The sequence below is a fragment of the Anser cygnoides genome, chromosome 10 (assembly GCF_040182565.1).
Source record: "Anser cygnoides isolate HZ-2024a breed goose chromosome 10, Taihu_goose_T2T_genome, whole genome shotgun sequence".
Taxonomy (NCBI): Eukaryota; Metazoa; Chordata; class Aves; order Anseriformes; family Anatidae; genus Anser; species Anser cygnoides.
This window is the reverse complement of record NC_089882.1, coordinates 22,551,219-22,564,770: the sequence shown is the minus strand read 5'-3', so window position 1 is coordinate 22,564,770 and position 13,552 is coordinate 22,551,219. Positions and strand designations below refer to the sequence as shown.

The 13,552-nt window shown below is 44.4% G+C and overlaps 1 protein-coding gene and 1 pseudogene across 4 annotated transcripts in view; both read left to right on the top strand.

The window, feature by feature from the left end:
• Nucleotides 1-13,552, top strand: part of PHF2 (PHD finger protein 2) — a 95,822-nt gene that overhangs the window by 37,411 nt on the left and 44,859 nt on the right. For 3 of the 4 annotated variants that reach the window (XM_048061577.2, XM_048061574.2, XM_067003270.1), the window contains one exon: nucleotides 13,456-13,541. In XM_048061577.2, the coding sequence (XP_047917534.1) occupies nucleotides 13,456-13,541 (86 nt within the window). Of the gene's footprint in view, nucleotides 1-1,869; nucleotides 1,977-13,455; nucleotides 13,542-13,552 lie in introns of those variants that run through there. The other variant, XM_067003269.1, reaches the window with a different exon arrangement.
• Nucleotides 1,984-13,541, top strand: LOC136791617 (uncharacterized; annotated as a pseudogene).

Below are 13,552 nucleotides of genomic sequence, written 5' to 3'. Positions count from 1 at the left end.
CAGTAACAGCCATCTGGCTGTTCAACCACAGCCTGAGCATTGGGGCAGGCGCTGGACCTGAGTGCAGGTTCCCCTGTGCAACTAGTCCTATGGGGGAGGTTATATTCCTGTGCAGAGCATTTGCTAGTGGAGCTATGTTGTTCTAGCACTTGAACAAGCTGCATTGTGTCCTGTAAATGTACCCCAAGAGAGTAATTGGATTCCTGCCCCTGGAGAGTTTCCTGCCATTGAAACTCTTGTCTTGAAATTCATTGTTCACAGAGGAAGTCAGGAAGGCCTCAGGTAACTTCACCTGGTAACTGCATCACAAAGACACTGCAGGTCATGAAGTCTGTGTATGTGGATGTATATGAATCATGATTGCACGAAGATAAATCTTAGGTGTAGGCTAATGTCTTAGATTTGGGTTGTGCAAAGCCTCTAGTCTACAAGTTGAACATGCCTTTTCTGGGGACAGCCTCTGACATAAGTGCAAAATCTGCTTTTTCCGTGAGTCTTACTGGCACTAAACACATCGTGTAAAGATTTGTGGTTCCTAAGCACAATGGGAGTTTAAATACAGAACCAGAAAGATCAAATTCATATGCAAGTTGATGTTTGTAAAATACTCTCTCAGCTCTTTCTGGAGGCCTTCATGATAACCGGGTGAGAACAGTGATGTTGGCTGTCTCCTGCAATAAGAAGGAATTTGGCATGCAAAGGAGAAATAGCAAGGCGAGAAGGAAGGCGGGGACTGCGTGTTGACCTGTGTTCAAATCCCAAACAGCTGCTGCAATAAAGAAGCAATCTTAGCTGCACCAGAAAGAACACTTAGAAATAAAACCAATACAGCAAAGATCTGAACTTCAAGTCTGGTTGGTTTGTTAAGGGAGAATAGTGTGTCAAACACAAATATGACAGACTGTTGATAATTACTAAAAATTCATCTGGACAGGTAAATTTTATTCTCTAACTGTCATAGAGTCATGTTGCTACCACTGAATACCCAGACAGAGTAGCTTAGGGCATATTTACACTGGTAGGTTCAAAAAGCAGGCGCTGCTTAACTATGTTTGTGCCTTAACAAATGTGCCAGTATTGTTGGAATCACTGATGGTTCTTTTAATATAAAACAGATTTTTTGCATTGCCCCTGCTTTCTTAGAAGATTGGCCAAACCTAACTATTTGTTACCTTTTTTAGTTTCTCTAGGTGTCAGGGAAAAAAGGTCTTATAATTCAGCATGTTCCAGGGACCCCCTTGAAATCATTCTGTTTTTAACAGATTTTTTGATCAAAAAAACATAAGTATCTGATGTCAGTAGATGCTTGTTCTGTGAAGGACATCAGGAGAATGTACAGGACTCCACAGACTGGCAAAGGTTGGGAAACCACTTTTAAATAATTTTGTTAGCTAAAAATTGTATTGAGAGATAAAAAGATGTTTTTGTAACAGATCACAGGGACTCCAGTCTTCTTTCTGTCTATTAGATATGTAAAGATCGTTATTCTCTGTGTTACTCTGACTGGGACAACTGTATATTTGTTAAGGAAGGAAAATTAAATTAGTCTTGTGTTTGATACATTATTGAGAACTTTTGTTCCTTGATATGAATTAGATAATGCAGCCTGGTTCTGTGGCATCGGGGCATTCCCCTGTGATGGCTTAATTCTTAGCTGAGCAATTAGTGCAATTTCTCAGTCCTTTGTGCCCCAAGAGCAGCCCAGAAATGCTAGAACAGGGTCTAGAATATGGCTTACAGTTTAAATACAAATGCGCAAGGAACGAAAAGAAAAAAATGAAGCCAAACCTGTGGTGCTTTATGAGGTGCCTGGCTCTTGACCCAGGTGAGTAATTGTTACTTGTGGAGCAGTGCCCATGTCCAGGGAGCAGTGCTGGTGGGGTGATGTTGGAAAACACATCAGCTGAGGACCTCATTATGGTCAGAACAGATCCCTCCTATTTCACTCCATCCTTAACTACGTGTTTTAGAGGAAGGTGAGCTGCTTGTGAAAAGAGAACTGATATTTTAAAAGGCTTTTTAAAAATAGCTAGAGAGACTGGAGTCGTCTCTCTCGGGTGAAATGGAGATGTTTGAAGGATTGTTTTGTGCTGCAGTCAGGCATTTGCTGGGAAGCTTGCATGAGGCAAAACTGTAGAAACTATTTTTAGAACATGAAATGGAGAAAAATGCCCCCAAGGTTGGGAACTACCGGGCTTCCTTTCCCGACTGCAGCTCTGTGGCGTGATCTGCTGCCAAGAACCAGGCAAGGGCTTCACGCAGTGAGTCCCGTGCTGGCGGGCAGCCCTGGGCCCTCTGGCACCCTTGTCCTCCTGTGGTGGTCCTCGCTGCGGTGCCCAGGCCTTTGCTCACTAACTGCTTTGGGGTCTGTGGGGTTCATCTGGCTTTCCTCTCTGCTGGTAAATGCAGAGGGTGGCTGTTTAGAGCCTGAGAGGTGCCAGGAGTGAGGCTGAGAGCTGGGGGGTTGTTTTTCACATGGTCAGCTGGCTGGATTGCAGGACTCACTATGTCTCCACATAGGTGGGACAGCAGTTTAGTAAGAATCGAACACTTTGCTCATTTCACTCACTGATAATTATAGGTATCAGCTAACATACAGATCAGAGGCTTCTGAGTGCAAATACCGCTGCTGAAATTCAGACCTAAGCTTCCAAGTGGCTTTTAAAAATTATACCTCTTATCTCAGTGTCACTCAGCTATTTGCTTCAAGACAACTCCCCCCCCCCCTTTTTTTTTTGGTATTAATTTTTAATACCTCTTTTGGGGAGAAAACTATAGAATTTCTTCTATGTTCCTTCCTATGGTAAAATAGTGGTATAGCATGCTGTTCATTTTAAGGACTAATTTTCTTACAGTAAATTTAAAAGAATCTTATGGTATTTTCAATGTAGGAAGAGGCTGAAAATGGGTTTTCTGTGTCTGAGCCACTGGAGTAGTTTTAACATTTTGTATCTATGAATAGCATCAATGCAACCATGTAAAAATAGTAACTCCCTGCAGAGTGAACTAAACTTTTGTTTCCTTTGTAATGTCTTGAGATTACAGAGATCACTGGGGACTTCAGTGAGTGGATCAGATATAAAGTGTTCAAAAAAACCAAACCAAACCAAAAAAAAAACAGGAAATGTTTTTCCACAACAAGTAACCTGCTAACAAAAATAGTAACTGAGGGCAGATTATCATTAGCAGCATTCAGTGTAATAGAGATGAAACTATTACACCTTAGGGAAACGTATGCTATAATAGTCTCAATTACTAAATATGGTTTGTTTCTGGTGTTTTTAAACTTGTTTTATGACTCAGGCATGAACTATCTGGATATTGTTGATCGCATAAAATCGGTGATTCTCTAAACGTAATTTAAGTTCTCAATGCCTGTTTTGTTCCTGTACCTACTTTTATTTTAACTTTCCTTGCAATTTCGGGTGCTCCTTCTGGAAAATTGCTTTTAAAACTCCAGTTGTGATTTTTCCTCTCCAGAGAGCTCAGTGTGGGTTGTGTCTTCAGCAAACCGATCAGAGCAGCAAGCCCCTATTTCAAGCAGCTGAGTATTTTGCATCACTGGGGTTTGAGACATTTATGTTTAGACTTCTGCAGTTCTGTCTCTGTGATAAACGTGTAGATGTAATGTATACTTTAATGCCTGTGTACTGCAGAGGTGATCTTCACCCCAGAAATAGGGAAGATTTTTCTCTTAATTAAGGCGGTGCTGAGCACCTGCAGTGGCAAGTAACATTCATGAAGTCCCTCAGCCATTTGCAATTAAAAAAAAAAATGCTCTGCAGCTGGCTTAGTTGGCTGTAACGTTTGTTTTTCAGGGAGGTCCTGATTTCACTCACTTTTACAAATAGCTTTGTAGAGGTCAAGTAATTCACACTTTCTGCCAAAGGCCTCATTCTCTGCCACATACCACAACTGCAAACAAGTTTGAAACAAATCACAAAATGTAGTTCAGCCAACCAAAGAGCACAGTTTCTCCAGGACAGCAAAACTCATGCAACTGGCTGAGGTGTAGGGATGTAGAAGTGGTGAGAGCAGCTCCTTGCTGTAATTCAATCCTGTTTGCATTTCTGACCGGGACTGTAACAGATTTAGTCCGTTCCTCTTTTTAAAACGAAAGGGCACCTACTTCATAAACAAGCAGCTAACTTCTAGTACAATTGCAAACATCAGAAAGAGCAGGTAGCACCCCTCCTCCTAAAACAATTTCCAAATAATAAAGTGTAAATGGAGGCACGTCCCACTGCCGTGCCCCTAAAAGAACATTTCCCTCTCTGTGTTCTTGGAGGGACTGTAGGACCAGGGTTTTCAAACAGGAGGAGAAGCACGTTTTAGGAGAAAGGTGAACATTACTTGCAGCCCTGATTTCAGCAGAGGGGTGCAGTTTGATGTGAGTCTAAGAGGCTGGCTCAGGGCTGTGCTGGGGTGCTGGCCTGACATCCCAGCCAGCCCTTGTGCCCGAAGCCCTTCTGGGCAAGGGGCTCAGCATGGCACGCTGCCTTTGCTGTCTGTGCACACTTCTAACAGCACGCGGCCAGGAGGAAGCAGCAGCAGTGCTTGTGTTGTGCCTATTTGCTGGAATAAAACCATTTATAAGGCTTGCTGTGGGCAAAAGCTGGTTTTAATGTCATGCCTCCAGTCCCCAAGTGCTTGAATAGTTTTGTGGCTGTAACGGGCACGGCAGCTACTCAGAAGTGTGGGTGTGGTTTGAGTGACTGGAATACGTGCCCTGTGTTAGCACGGTATTCCTGGTGTGTGCTGCATGTACTCGTTTGTAGCCTGGTGGCAATATTTGTTTGGACATTCCCCTGCTAAAGCCCAGTCTAAAGTTGCTTGTACATGGTTTGCATTCCCTTTGACTCTAAAATAAAGAAGAGACAGCCTCTACTGGCCGTAGTACCTGTACCTTACCCATTTTTTGTTGTTGTTGTTCTTTTTTCCTCCAAACTCTTCAGTTTGAAGGAACATTGACAAAATCTTGCAGGACAGAAAATAACTGCCTTAGGGGTTTTTATAAGCTAGAGGAGGTTAATTCTTCCAGCTTCAAATGCACAGTCTGTTTGCTTTGAAGCTGACTTCATTGCCAGGAGGTTAGAGGACACATACAGGGGCGAGGCAGCGCTCGTGCAGCACTCTGCCAGCTGGGGCCAGGGGCAGCCGAGGGGCTCCAGTCCCTGCGCAGCCAACAGTGCCGCAGCCTTCGCTCTGTGATGGTGCTCCCCGAATACGTGGATTTGTGACGCTCAGGAAAGGAGCGTCAAGGAGAACCTTTGTTTGTAGATCCCCACAGGAGAATTCACAAGCAGTAGAGGCAGACCTCTGCAGCAAAAGGTCTGCGTGTGGGTAGCAGAACCGGGCACTTGCACGGAGACTCCCAACTTCAAAGCACTGAGCAAATGTTTCTTAATTATACTACAGCAGCCTTTGAGGTTATCCGGCAGGTATTAATATTACTGTTTTATAGGTGGAGAAATTGAGTCAAAGAAATTACGTAATTTACCTGGGATTAAAGAGAGCCGTAACAAGTGGTAGAATACAGCATGTGGGAGAGGAACCCACTGCTTCCTCATGATGTAAAACACTAGCTATCCAGTGGAGCTAGGTTCATCATCATTTAGGCTCTTCTTCAACAAGTCCCTTTTATTAGATGCTTACAGATGTGCCTAAGTCAACAAGCATTGTTTTCCGGCTGCCACTGCTTGCTCCTGGGTTTCCTAGTGAGGTGACACTGATGTGTGCATCTTTCTGTTCTCCAAAATGATTTTTCAACTCGCTATTTAGCTTTAGCCATATCTGACAGCAGGCTTAAGGTCTCAAAAATTCACGCATATTCTGTGAAAATACGTGGCTGATTAGAAGAGACAAATCCTTCTACTTAGGGAAGGGCTTGTCTGTTTGCTTATTAGACACGGGAGAACATACATGGAAGAGCCCTGGTCAGAGTTCACCCAGTAACATCCACCAGGAAAACAGCATGAGACTCAAATCCAGACAACAGCTTTTCACTAGATTTGCTCCTCTTGGAACTACTTGTTGCTTTTCCTTGTCTTGTTTTTCCTTAACAACTCTCGTCTGCAATATTAGCCATTGCATTTCTGGATGCTGTGATTAAGACCCAAGAAATCACTGTCACCTAGCACTGGCCTGTCTCATAGCTACTGTGTAGCCAACAGAATGTCTCTGTTTGGGGGCAATTACAGCTACTTTGGCAGATCTGATGAAAAGGAGTAATAAACACGTGATCAAGTAGATATGTAAGCACCAGATAGCCATCAAAATGGGAAACATGATTCTTTTGACTGTTGAGAAGTCACGATTTTCCTGTGGTACCTATAGTGGTTTTTTTTTGGTTTTTTTTTTTTTCCCCCCAGTTGACAGAGGCTTCTGAAACTCGATGTATATCTTTCCTATAAATCTATAAATGGCGTCTTGTTGTTAAGGAAGAGTGTTATTGTGTAACGTGTGATAGATGACATGTCAAGAAATTATACTAGTAGATGCCCTGTTGTTAAATGATGAGGATGAACTTAGGTTAATCACTAATTACCACCTTTATTACCCATAGAAATGCCACAAATGCCTGTTCTGCTCCATGATTGCCACCCCACCTGGGGCTTTGATGCTACATCCTCACGTGCTGAGGCCGAGCACCCTTGCTGCCTGTCCCCAAGCCAGGCCCTGCGTGGGCTGGAGCACGGGCCCCTCAGCACCACCCTTCCCTCTCCTGGTTCATAACCAGTGATTCTGCCTCCAGCTTCTGAGAGAAGAGAGAGGAGTGAGGTCAAGCACCATTTTTCGTATTAATGGTCCTTATTTAAAGCTAATGGCACAGGGAAGGGTCATCTGGTCTGTACCCCCTACCCAAAGGTACCGTTAGTCTGAATCATCTCAAGAGGTCTTTGCTTAAGTTGTTCTCAGCAGCCTTGTGGGGTGACAACCCCATGGTCTCATTAGCAGAATTGCTGTGCCTTACCCCACACAGGAATCCTTCGCTGCTGTTGCAGGATAAGGCAAGGAAATGAAAGGTGAACGATGCAGAAGAGAAAACCATCCGTGATGAAGGAAGGGTAGGCAGATGACAAGAAAGGAGCGCTGAGGGTAAGGGCAGCTGTGTCCTTAGGTCTCCAACTTGGCTGTGGTCATTAATTGTTCAGCACAAGAAGGGTTGTCAGGCATCGCAGCCTGTCTCCTGTAGACTAGTGTGGGTCAGTGCCTGGGCGCTCAGTGCGTCAGGATGCCCTGGCCTGGGCTGTGCTGGTGACACTGAGCCCCAGGCTCTCCTAATTCCTTCAGTGGGAAGAACACCACTGGTTCCCTGCATACGCATGGCAGAGGTGGCCTTGTACTTCGTCCTGTTGGGTCCTCACATGCCTCAAAGGTTGCATATGCTTGTGCAGAAAGTTCCCTTGTGTCTGGATTCACGTTCGTGAAGCAGCTGGACGAAAGCTGTTCCTGAGCTGTGAGGAACTTCTTCAGTCATGCGATGCAGTTTCCAGGTCTGTGGCTGGTGGTGGAAGTTATTTGACTTTGGACTGATTCAGGAAAAGAAGGAGAAGCAGATATGCAGTTGTGTGAAATAAGAGTTAAAATGTCATTTTTTACCAGTGTTAAAATTCTCTAAGCTTTTGGCATGCTTCTAGTGAAGTGGTAAAAGATGAAAATGGAAGTTAAATTAAATAAACAGAATATAACAACTAATCCAGCGGTTTATTTGCTAGTTACAAATTCTGAACCGTGTATTTGACAGTGGCTGTGACAGACACTACTGCACTTAGCAGCAAGCTCTGGAGACCTGTTTTGTGTTCAGCTCTGCTGCTGGCCTGCCGGGTAACCTGAGCAAATCCCCCAGTCCTGTTAGTGACACCTTCCATGCCTGTAGGAAGGTACAGCTGTGCTGGCCTTCTCTGTAGACAGAGTGTATTTACCTGTAATGCCTTAGCAGAGTGCCTCAGCAGGAAGCGGATAAACCATGGCACGAAATGAAAGCTAACAGGTTAAATCTGTAATCAGCTGGATGAGCCGGAAAGTAGGGAAAGAATGTTTTTTCCCCACTCCAGAAATTGGGACCTGCAATTAGGGGTGAGAGGTAGGAGTGAGGACAGGGTGCCTCTTCTCACCTGAACGAAGTGTGCTCCCTGATGGGTTACCAAACACGACCGAATCTTGCAGGTGCTCAGCATCCCAGGAAGCTGCCGTCATTTCCATCTGTGCTGTCTTGCAACACTTCTTAGAGACCCAGTTCTCTGTGTGAAGACCTTACGTTTCATGCTGCTTTGTAGTTTGTGCAATAGTGGTCCTTGAGAAAGGATAAAATGTAAGATTGGTTTGTTTTCACAAGTTTTATTTATGTATTACTAAGTTTTACTTTCTTTCCCATCAAATTGCCTTTTGTCTGGTTGTTTTGTTCTTTGATATTTTTCTGCACTTGTCTTCTGTTTGATAATGGTTATTACATGGTTTTAATGGAATGGATTAATTTTTCTCATTAACCCCTTAATAGGATGGGTTAATTTTTCTCCTAAAATTACTTAAATGTCATCTCATTGAAGATTACAAATCAAGGTCCTCACAGACATTCGTGCTATAAAAACAGTTCAGATTTATGCAGGCAACAATAACAAAAGGTGCATATAAAAAGTCATTAACTTTGTCAGAATACTAAAATCTGAATATCTCTTCATTGTGAACACAGAAGCAATTTTGTTTTAAAGTGGCAAAGGGCGAAGTTTCTAACAAAAATGTAATTTCTAACCTCTGATTGCAAATGCTTCTGTTAGTGCTAATTCTCATTTAAGTCACTGTAAAATGTGTGATATATCAGCTTAAACAGCTACAGCAACAAATGATTTACTTTTTTTATTATTATTATTAGCCTATAACACTTTTGGTAAAATTCAAATGCATCAATAACAGTGCTTTGCTTTTATCTGATGATCAAATCAGTTTTACACTGCCTCAACCTGAGCTAAATTATTTTAATAACATTTAAAGTCAGCCATTAAGTTGTTTTAAATCATCCCAACGAGATATTCTTGGATACACAACAATTAACCTCTTCTTCTAGCTTTACTGCACTTGGGCAAAGACGTGGAGTGCGTTTTCTGAGGCTGCTGTGCTGCCTGCATCTGCACTGCTGTGGCTTGCACCGTAACCTCCAGCTCCGGCTGCTGCCCTGCTTCCCAGCTGGCATCTTGCTGCTGCAGCCTCTCACGTGTTCGTGCCCACACCACAGTGTTTTGCAAGACGTCTTGGGGAGTGTTTTTTTCCCTTTTTTCTTTAGCCTTCATATATTAAGTTTTTTTCTTCAAATCTGCTTTGGGAACCTGATGCTTTCCCCAGGAACAACATATTTGGTCTGGGAAAACTTCCTAATTGTCACACAGTTAAGAAGCAGTAGCTAGAGATGGTTCACAGAGAGTGGGAACTGTCAGGGGGTCTGTAAAGAGGACACCCACCTCGTACCTGCACACGTTTGAATATGAAATCGCAGGCAGCGGTGGGTTACCCTCGCTGTGCACGCGGGACTGTGTGTTCAGCCACCTCTGTCAGACTGCTGTAGGGTAAATGCTGTGCCACTTGATCTGTGAGCTCTTGCAGCAGAAGGGGATCTTGTTGGGATGTCAGTATGTTGTTTTGGGGATTTTACGGGCTTTCTGAAGCCAATACTTGGCCTGCTGATACAAATGAATCAACTAAGTCTGCTCCTGCTGCTGTTCTGAAGGCTGCTTCCCGTTCTGCCTGCTGCTGCTCGCCCCTCTGCTCCCTGCCCATCTTCCCCTCAAGGGAGCAGCTCTCCACAGCTTCTCCCCTCCAGCCCCGTGAAGCTGCAGTGTCTCTCTACTCGGCCTTCTCCATCTCCTCCTGGCCCGTGGGAGTCTTCCTGCCAGTACTACCGGCCTGTGCTCACCTTTCTCCTCTCCTCCCCTTGTGCCGCAGGAGAGCAGGGCTCAGCACAGGCAGAGGCCAGCTCCTGCTGCGTGCATCCCGTGCAGTTGTTCCCTTTGCAAGTGAGGAGCAGTTTGCGAGGAGGCTGGCAGCTGTGTCTGTCCTGCGACGCTGGCCGGCGTTCCCACTCCCCCAGCTTATTTCCAGCTCAGACTGTGCTTTTGTAAGCTCTGCCCCGACACTACATGTGCAGTTCTTTTGCTGAACCTCTCGTGTCCATTTTTATCTCATTGGCAGATCTGAATAATTGCACAAAAGTGCTATTGAGAGGTTTTTTTTTTTTCCAGTTCTGTGCTGCTGATGGTAATGCATCCAGGGTTCATATTGACAGATTAATGTGCGAATCGGTGCAGCAGGGGCTGTTGCTGGAGGCTGCTCCCAGGCACGCCGCGTGGGATCTGGCATTGTCTAACTTGGAGCCCGTTTGATCGTTGTAGGGGGTCAAATGGTCGACTCCAGTCTTTTTTATGTTTGCATTTCTCTCAGGCAAACAGGACAAAAAAAAAAAAAAAAGGAAGAGAGAAACTGGAGAGACTAAAGTGGAGCATTCTCACAAAAAAAAAGATACAAAATACAATTCACCTTTTGTGCTAAAATTTGGGGGGGGACACAGGGCTTGAGGGAAAGGGCAGCACTGTTCAGCTGCTGTCGATGAAATGGTTTTATTCACCTATAGGAATGTGATTTTATTCTATTGTTAATTAGCCACCTTGAGTTTAAAATACACGTGTAAGTTAGGTAGGAGACCACTTCAGGACCCTGCGCTGACCTCTGCCAAAGGCTGGCCTGGCGAGCTCCTCGTCTTCCCCCTTCACAGGTGCAAATGTGCTTTTGAGACAAACTCAGGGACGGGCCACTGCGGTGGAGCTGACGACAGCCCAGCAGCCAGTCCTTGTTCCTGTGCTGGCAGTAATTTCTTTGGGGATCGTGTGTCTTTAACTATGGAAATTCAATTTTTGTGCCCACGTTCATGCGGAAGCCAGCCGGTGGAAGCGGCTGGCAAGTCAAGCTTTGTTCACTGAGAAAAGGGGAACGAACTGGAGCCAGCTCATAATTTTGTTAATGATCATCAGAGTCATTTCAGTAGGGGTGATCGCTTGGAAAGTTTGTACTTGCAATTTCAGGTGCAGTAAGGATAGCAGTTTCTGGCTGCTGGTAGCTGTAAATGGCTAATCATTATTCAAAAGCCGTGTTGTGTTGGAAGAGTTGACTGCAGCCTTCAGAGAACCATTTGAGTTTGAGGTCAGTTATTTTTACTCTTCCATTTTGTTCTAGTTAAATATTTTTACTTGCTCTCAGAACAATAGCTCCCACCACACTGAAGCCTTTGCCCATTGCAGTAGCTTTTCATACCTCCTCCTGTAGCGATCCATGCAGTGCCCAAGGGTCTCATCTGCTTAGCTTAGCTAAATATAGACTTTTCAAGCCCTTGTATAGAGCCTAATCCATACCTTTACAAAGCTTGACAAGCTGAACCCAGTGGCATAAGCAGCTGATGCAGCTTTACGAGCAGAGGAATCCTCCACATTCTGTTACGCTTGTTCTAATCTGCCAGGGTTTGTTTAAATTTTCTACTGCTTAATCTGGTATTTTACTGCCTGTACGTACTTGACTCTGAGGACTGGATTGTTATGATGATTTTTTCCTGTCTGCAAACTTATTCTTTAGTTTTCCATGCTGTCTGCCCAGGGAGACCCAGTGATTTTGTATCTTTTCAAGCAACTGTTTAATACAAAAAGCATCAGCCAAATCTGTGATTACTTTTACATGATTCAGAAATAGAGTTTTGTTTACCAGCAGTGCTGCTGCAGCTCTGCAGCCAGGCTGAACTCACAAAAACGAGAATTTCTGCAATTTTGGTTGCAAAGCTTCTTTAGTTTGGCGAGGCCTGGGTCCCATACTTACACTGGTGGCTACAACAGGGTGGAAATGTCCACAAAGGTTTCTGGAAGAATCTTATTTTGTGGTCATAAAAAAATATTTATTTCCATATCTTACCTTCTTTGGCATTTTCCAGCTTGGTGGAATACTTACTGTTTTTTTTTTTTTGGATGCTGTTTTTCAAAAGCAGGTAGATCTGTGGATTGTAATCATGATCCTTACAGTTACGTGTCACTGCGTGGCTTGGATTCAAAGCGGTTTCAAACCCACCTCTGTAAACACAGAGGGTCATCATGTATTTTGATTTACACGGTTCTGTCACTTTTTCAAAGCAGCTCCCGCTGCCCTGAGCACGCCCGTGTGTGTATGTGTGCTCACTTATGCTGTGTGTGCACACACCTGCACCCCCAAAGTCACAACAAGAGCTCTGAGCTCCACATAGCCAGGCAGGTGCTGCGCATGACGGCAAGATGACACTTCCATGATATGGGTCCAAACCCTTCCCCTGGCAAAAGAGTTATATTGGAGTTTTTGCTAACTGAAGAGCATGGAGAAGGTGTTTCAGGGTATGAAGCCGGGAAACTCCAAGGCTGCTCCTGTTGTGATGTGATCCAGCCTTGTTTGTGCTGGTGGTCAAAGTGGGGCTGCGTTCGTTGCCTCTCATGGCGCCTCTTGCCTCGCTGAGCTCCCATGGAGCCATGACACGAGGGCTGTATCTCACAACCCCCAGCTTTCTGCAAGGCAGTTGAAGGATATTTTTGTGTATGTGCTGCAAACATGCACCTCGCAGTCTGGGCTGTTTCAGACAGAACAAGCAGGAGCAGAATCCTGCTTGCTTTTCCTCCTCCTGGAGGAACGGTGCCATTCTGGAGTTTGATTGTTTGGCTGGCTGCTCAGCACTTCTACTGCGCAACATCTTATCTTGGGTACTTCATTCCTTCGCAATTTAGTTTTGTTTTTCCCCAGTGCTGTGTTGTGCCATTGGATTGCATTCACACAGAGTGCCCGCAGGCTGCACTGTATTGTTACGTATGTTGTGCATCCAAAATAATCTCAGTGGGTGTTCCAAGCAGCTGCCATGATACAACCCATCTTCTTGGCAGCCAGAAGTGCTGTGAGCTGTGTGTCTTCTTTTCCTCTTCGTCTTCAGATATTGTAATAGAAAGGGAACCTACAGAAGACTTGTATATGGTATACTTTGGCAGAGTGCTCCAGTACCTAGCAGCTGTCCATACATGCTTGGTGAAGTTGTGTTTTGGTAATTAGGTTTATGCGGGAGGGCACTTGAAGAACAATGTGTAGGTACAAAGTGGTCTGCCTAGGAAAAAAACATTCTTGGGGACTCTCTGCCGCATTTTAATGGGGGGTCCAGGGTGAGCTGGTAGTGGCTTTCTGAAAGCCACCTTTTTTAGCACCACATAGGAACGTAGGCTGTAGAAAATCCAATCGGACTGTACTAGTGTAAAGAGCAGCTAAGTTTTGCTTGGGTATAGCCGTTAGCAGTCAGCATAGCTGCATACTAAATGCGCAGCTTATAGGGTGGTGGTTTTTTCTTTCATTATTAATTGTGTGCTTGCATGTTTGGAAATTGACTCAAGCTAATTTAATATCTGCTTTTAAATATTCTAGCTGTGTGGGTGTTGAAGAAGAGGAGGCACCAGACATTGACATCTATCACTGTCCAAATTGTGAGAAAACCCATGGAAAGTCTACTTGTAAGTATACT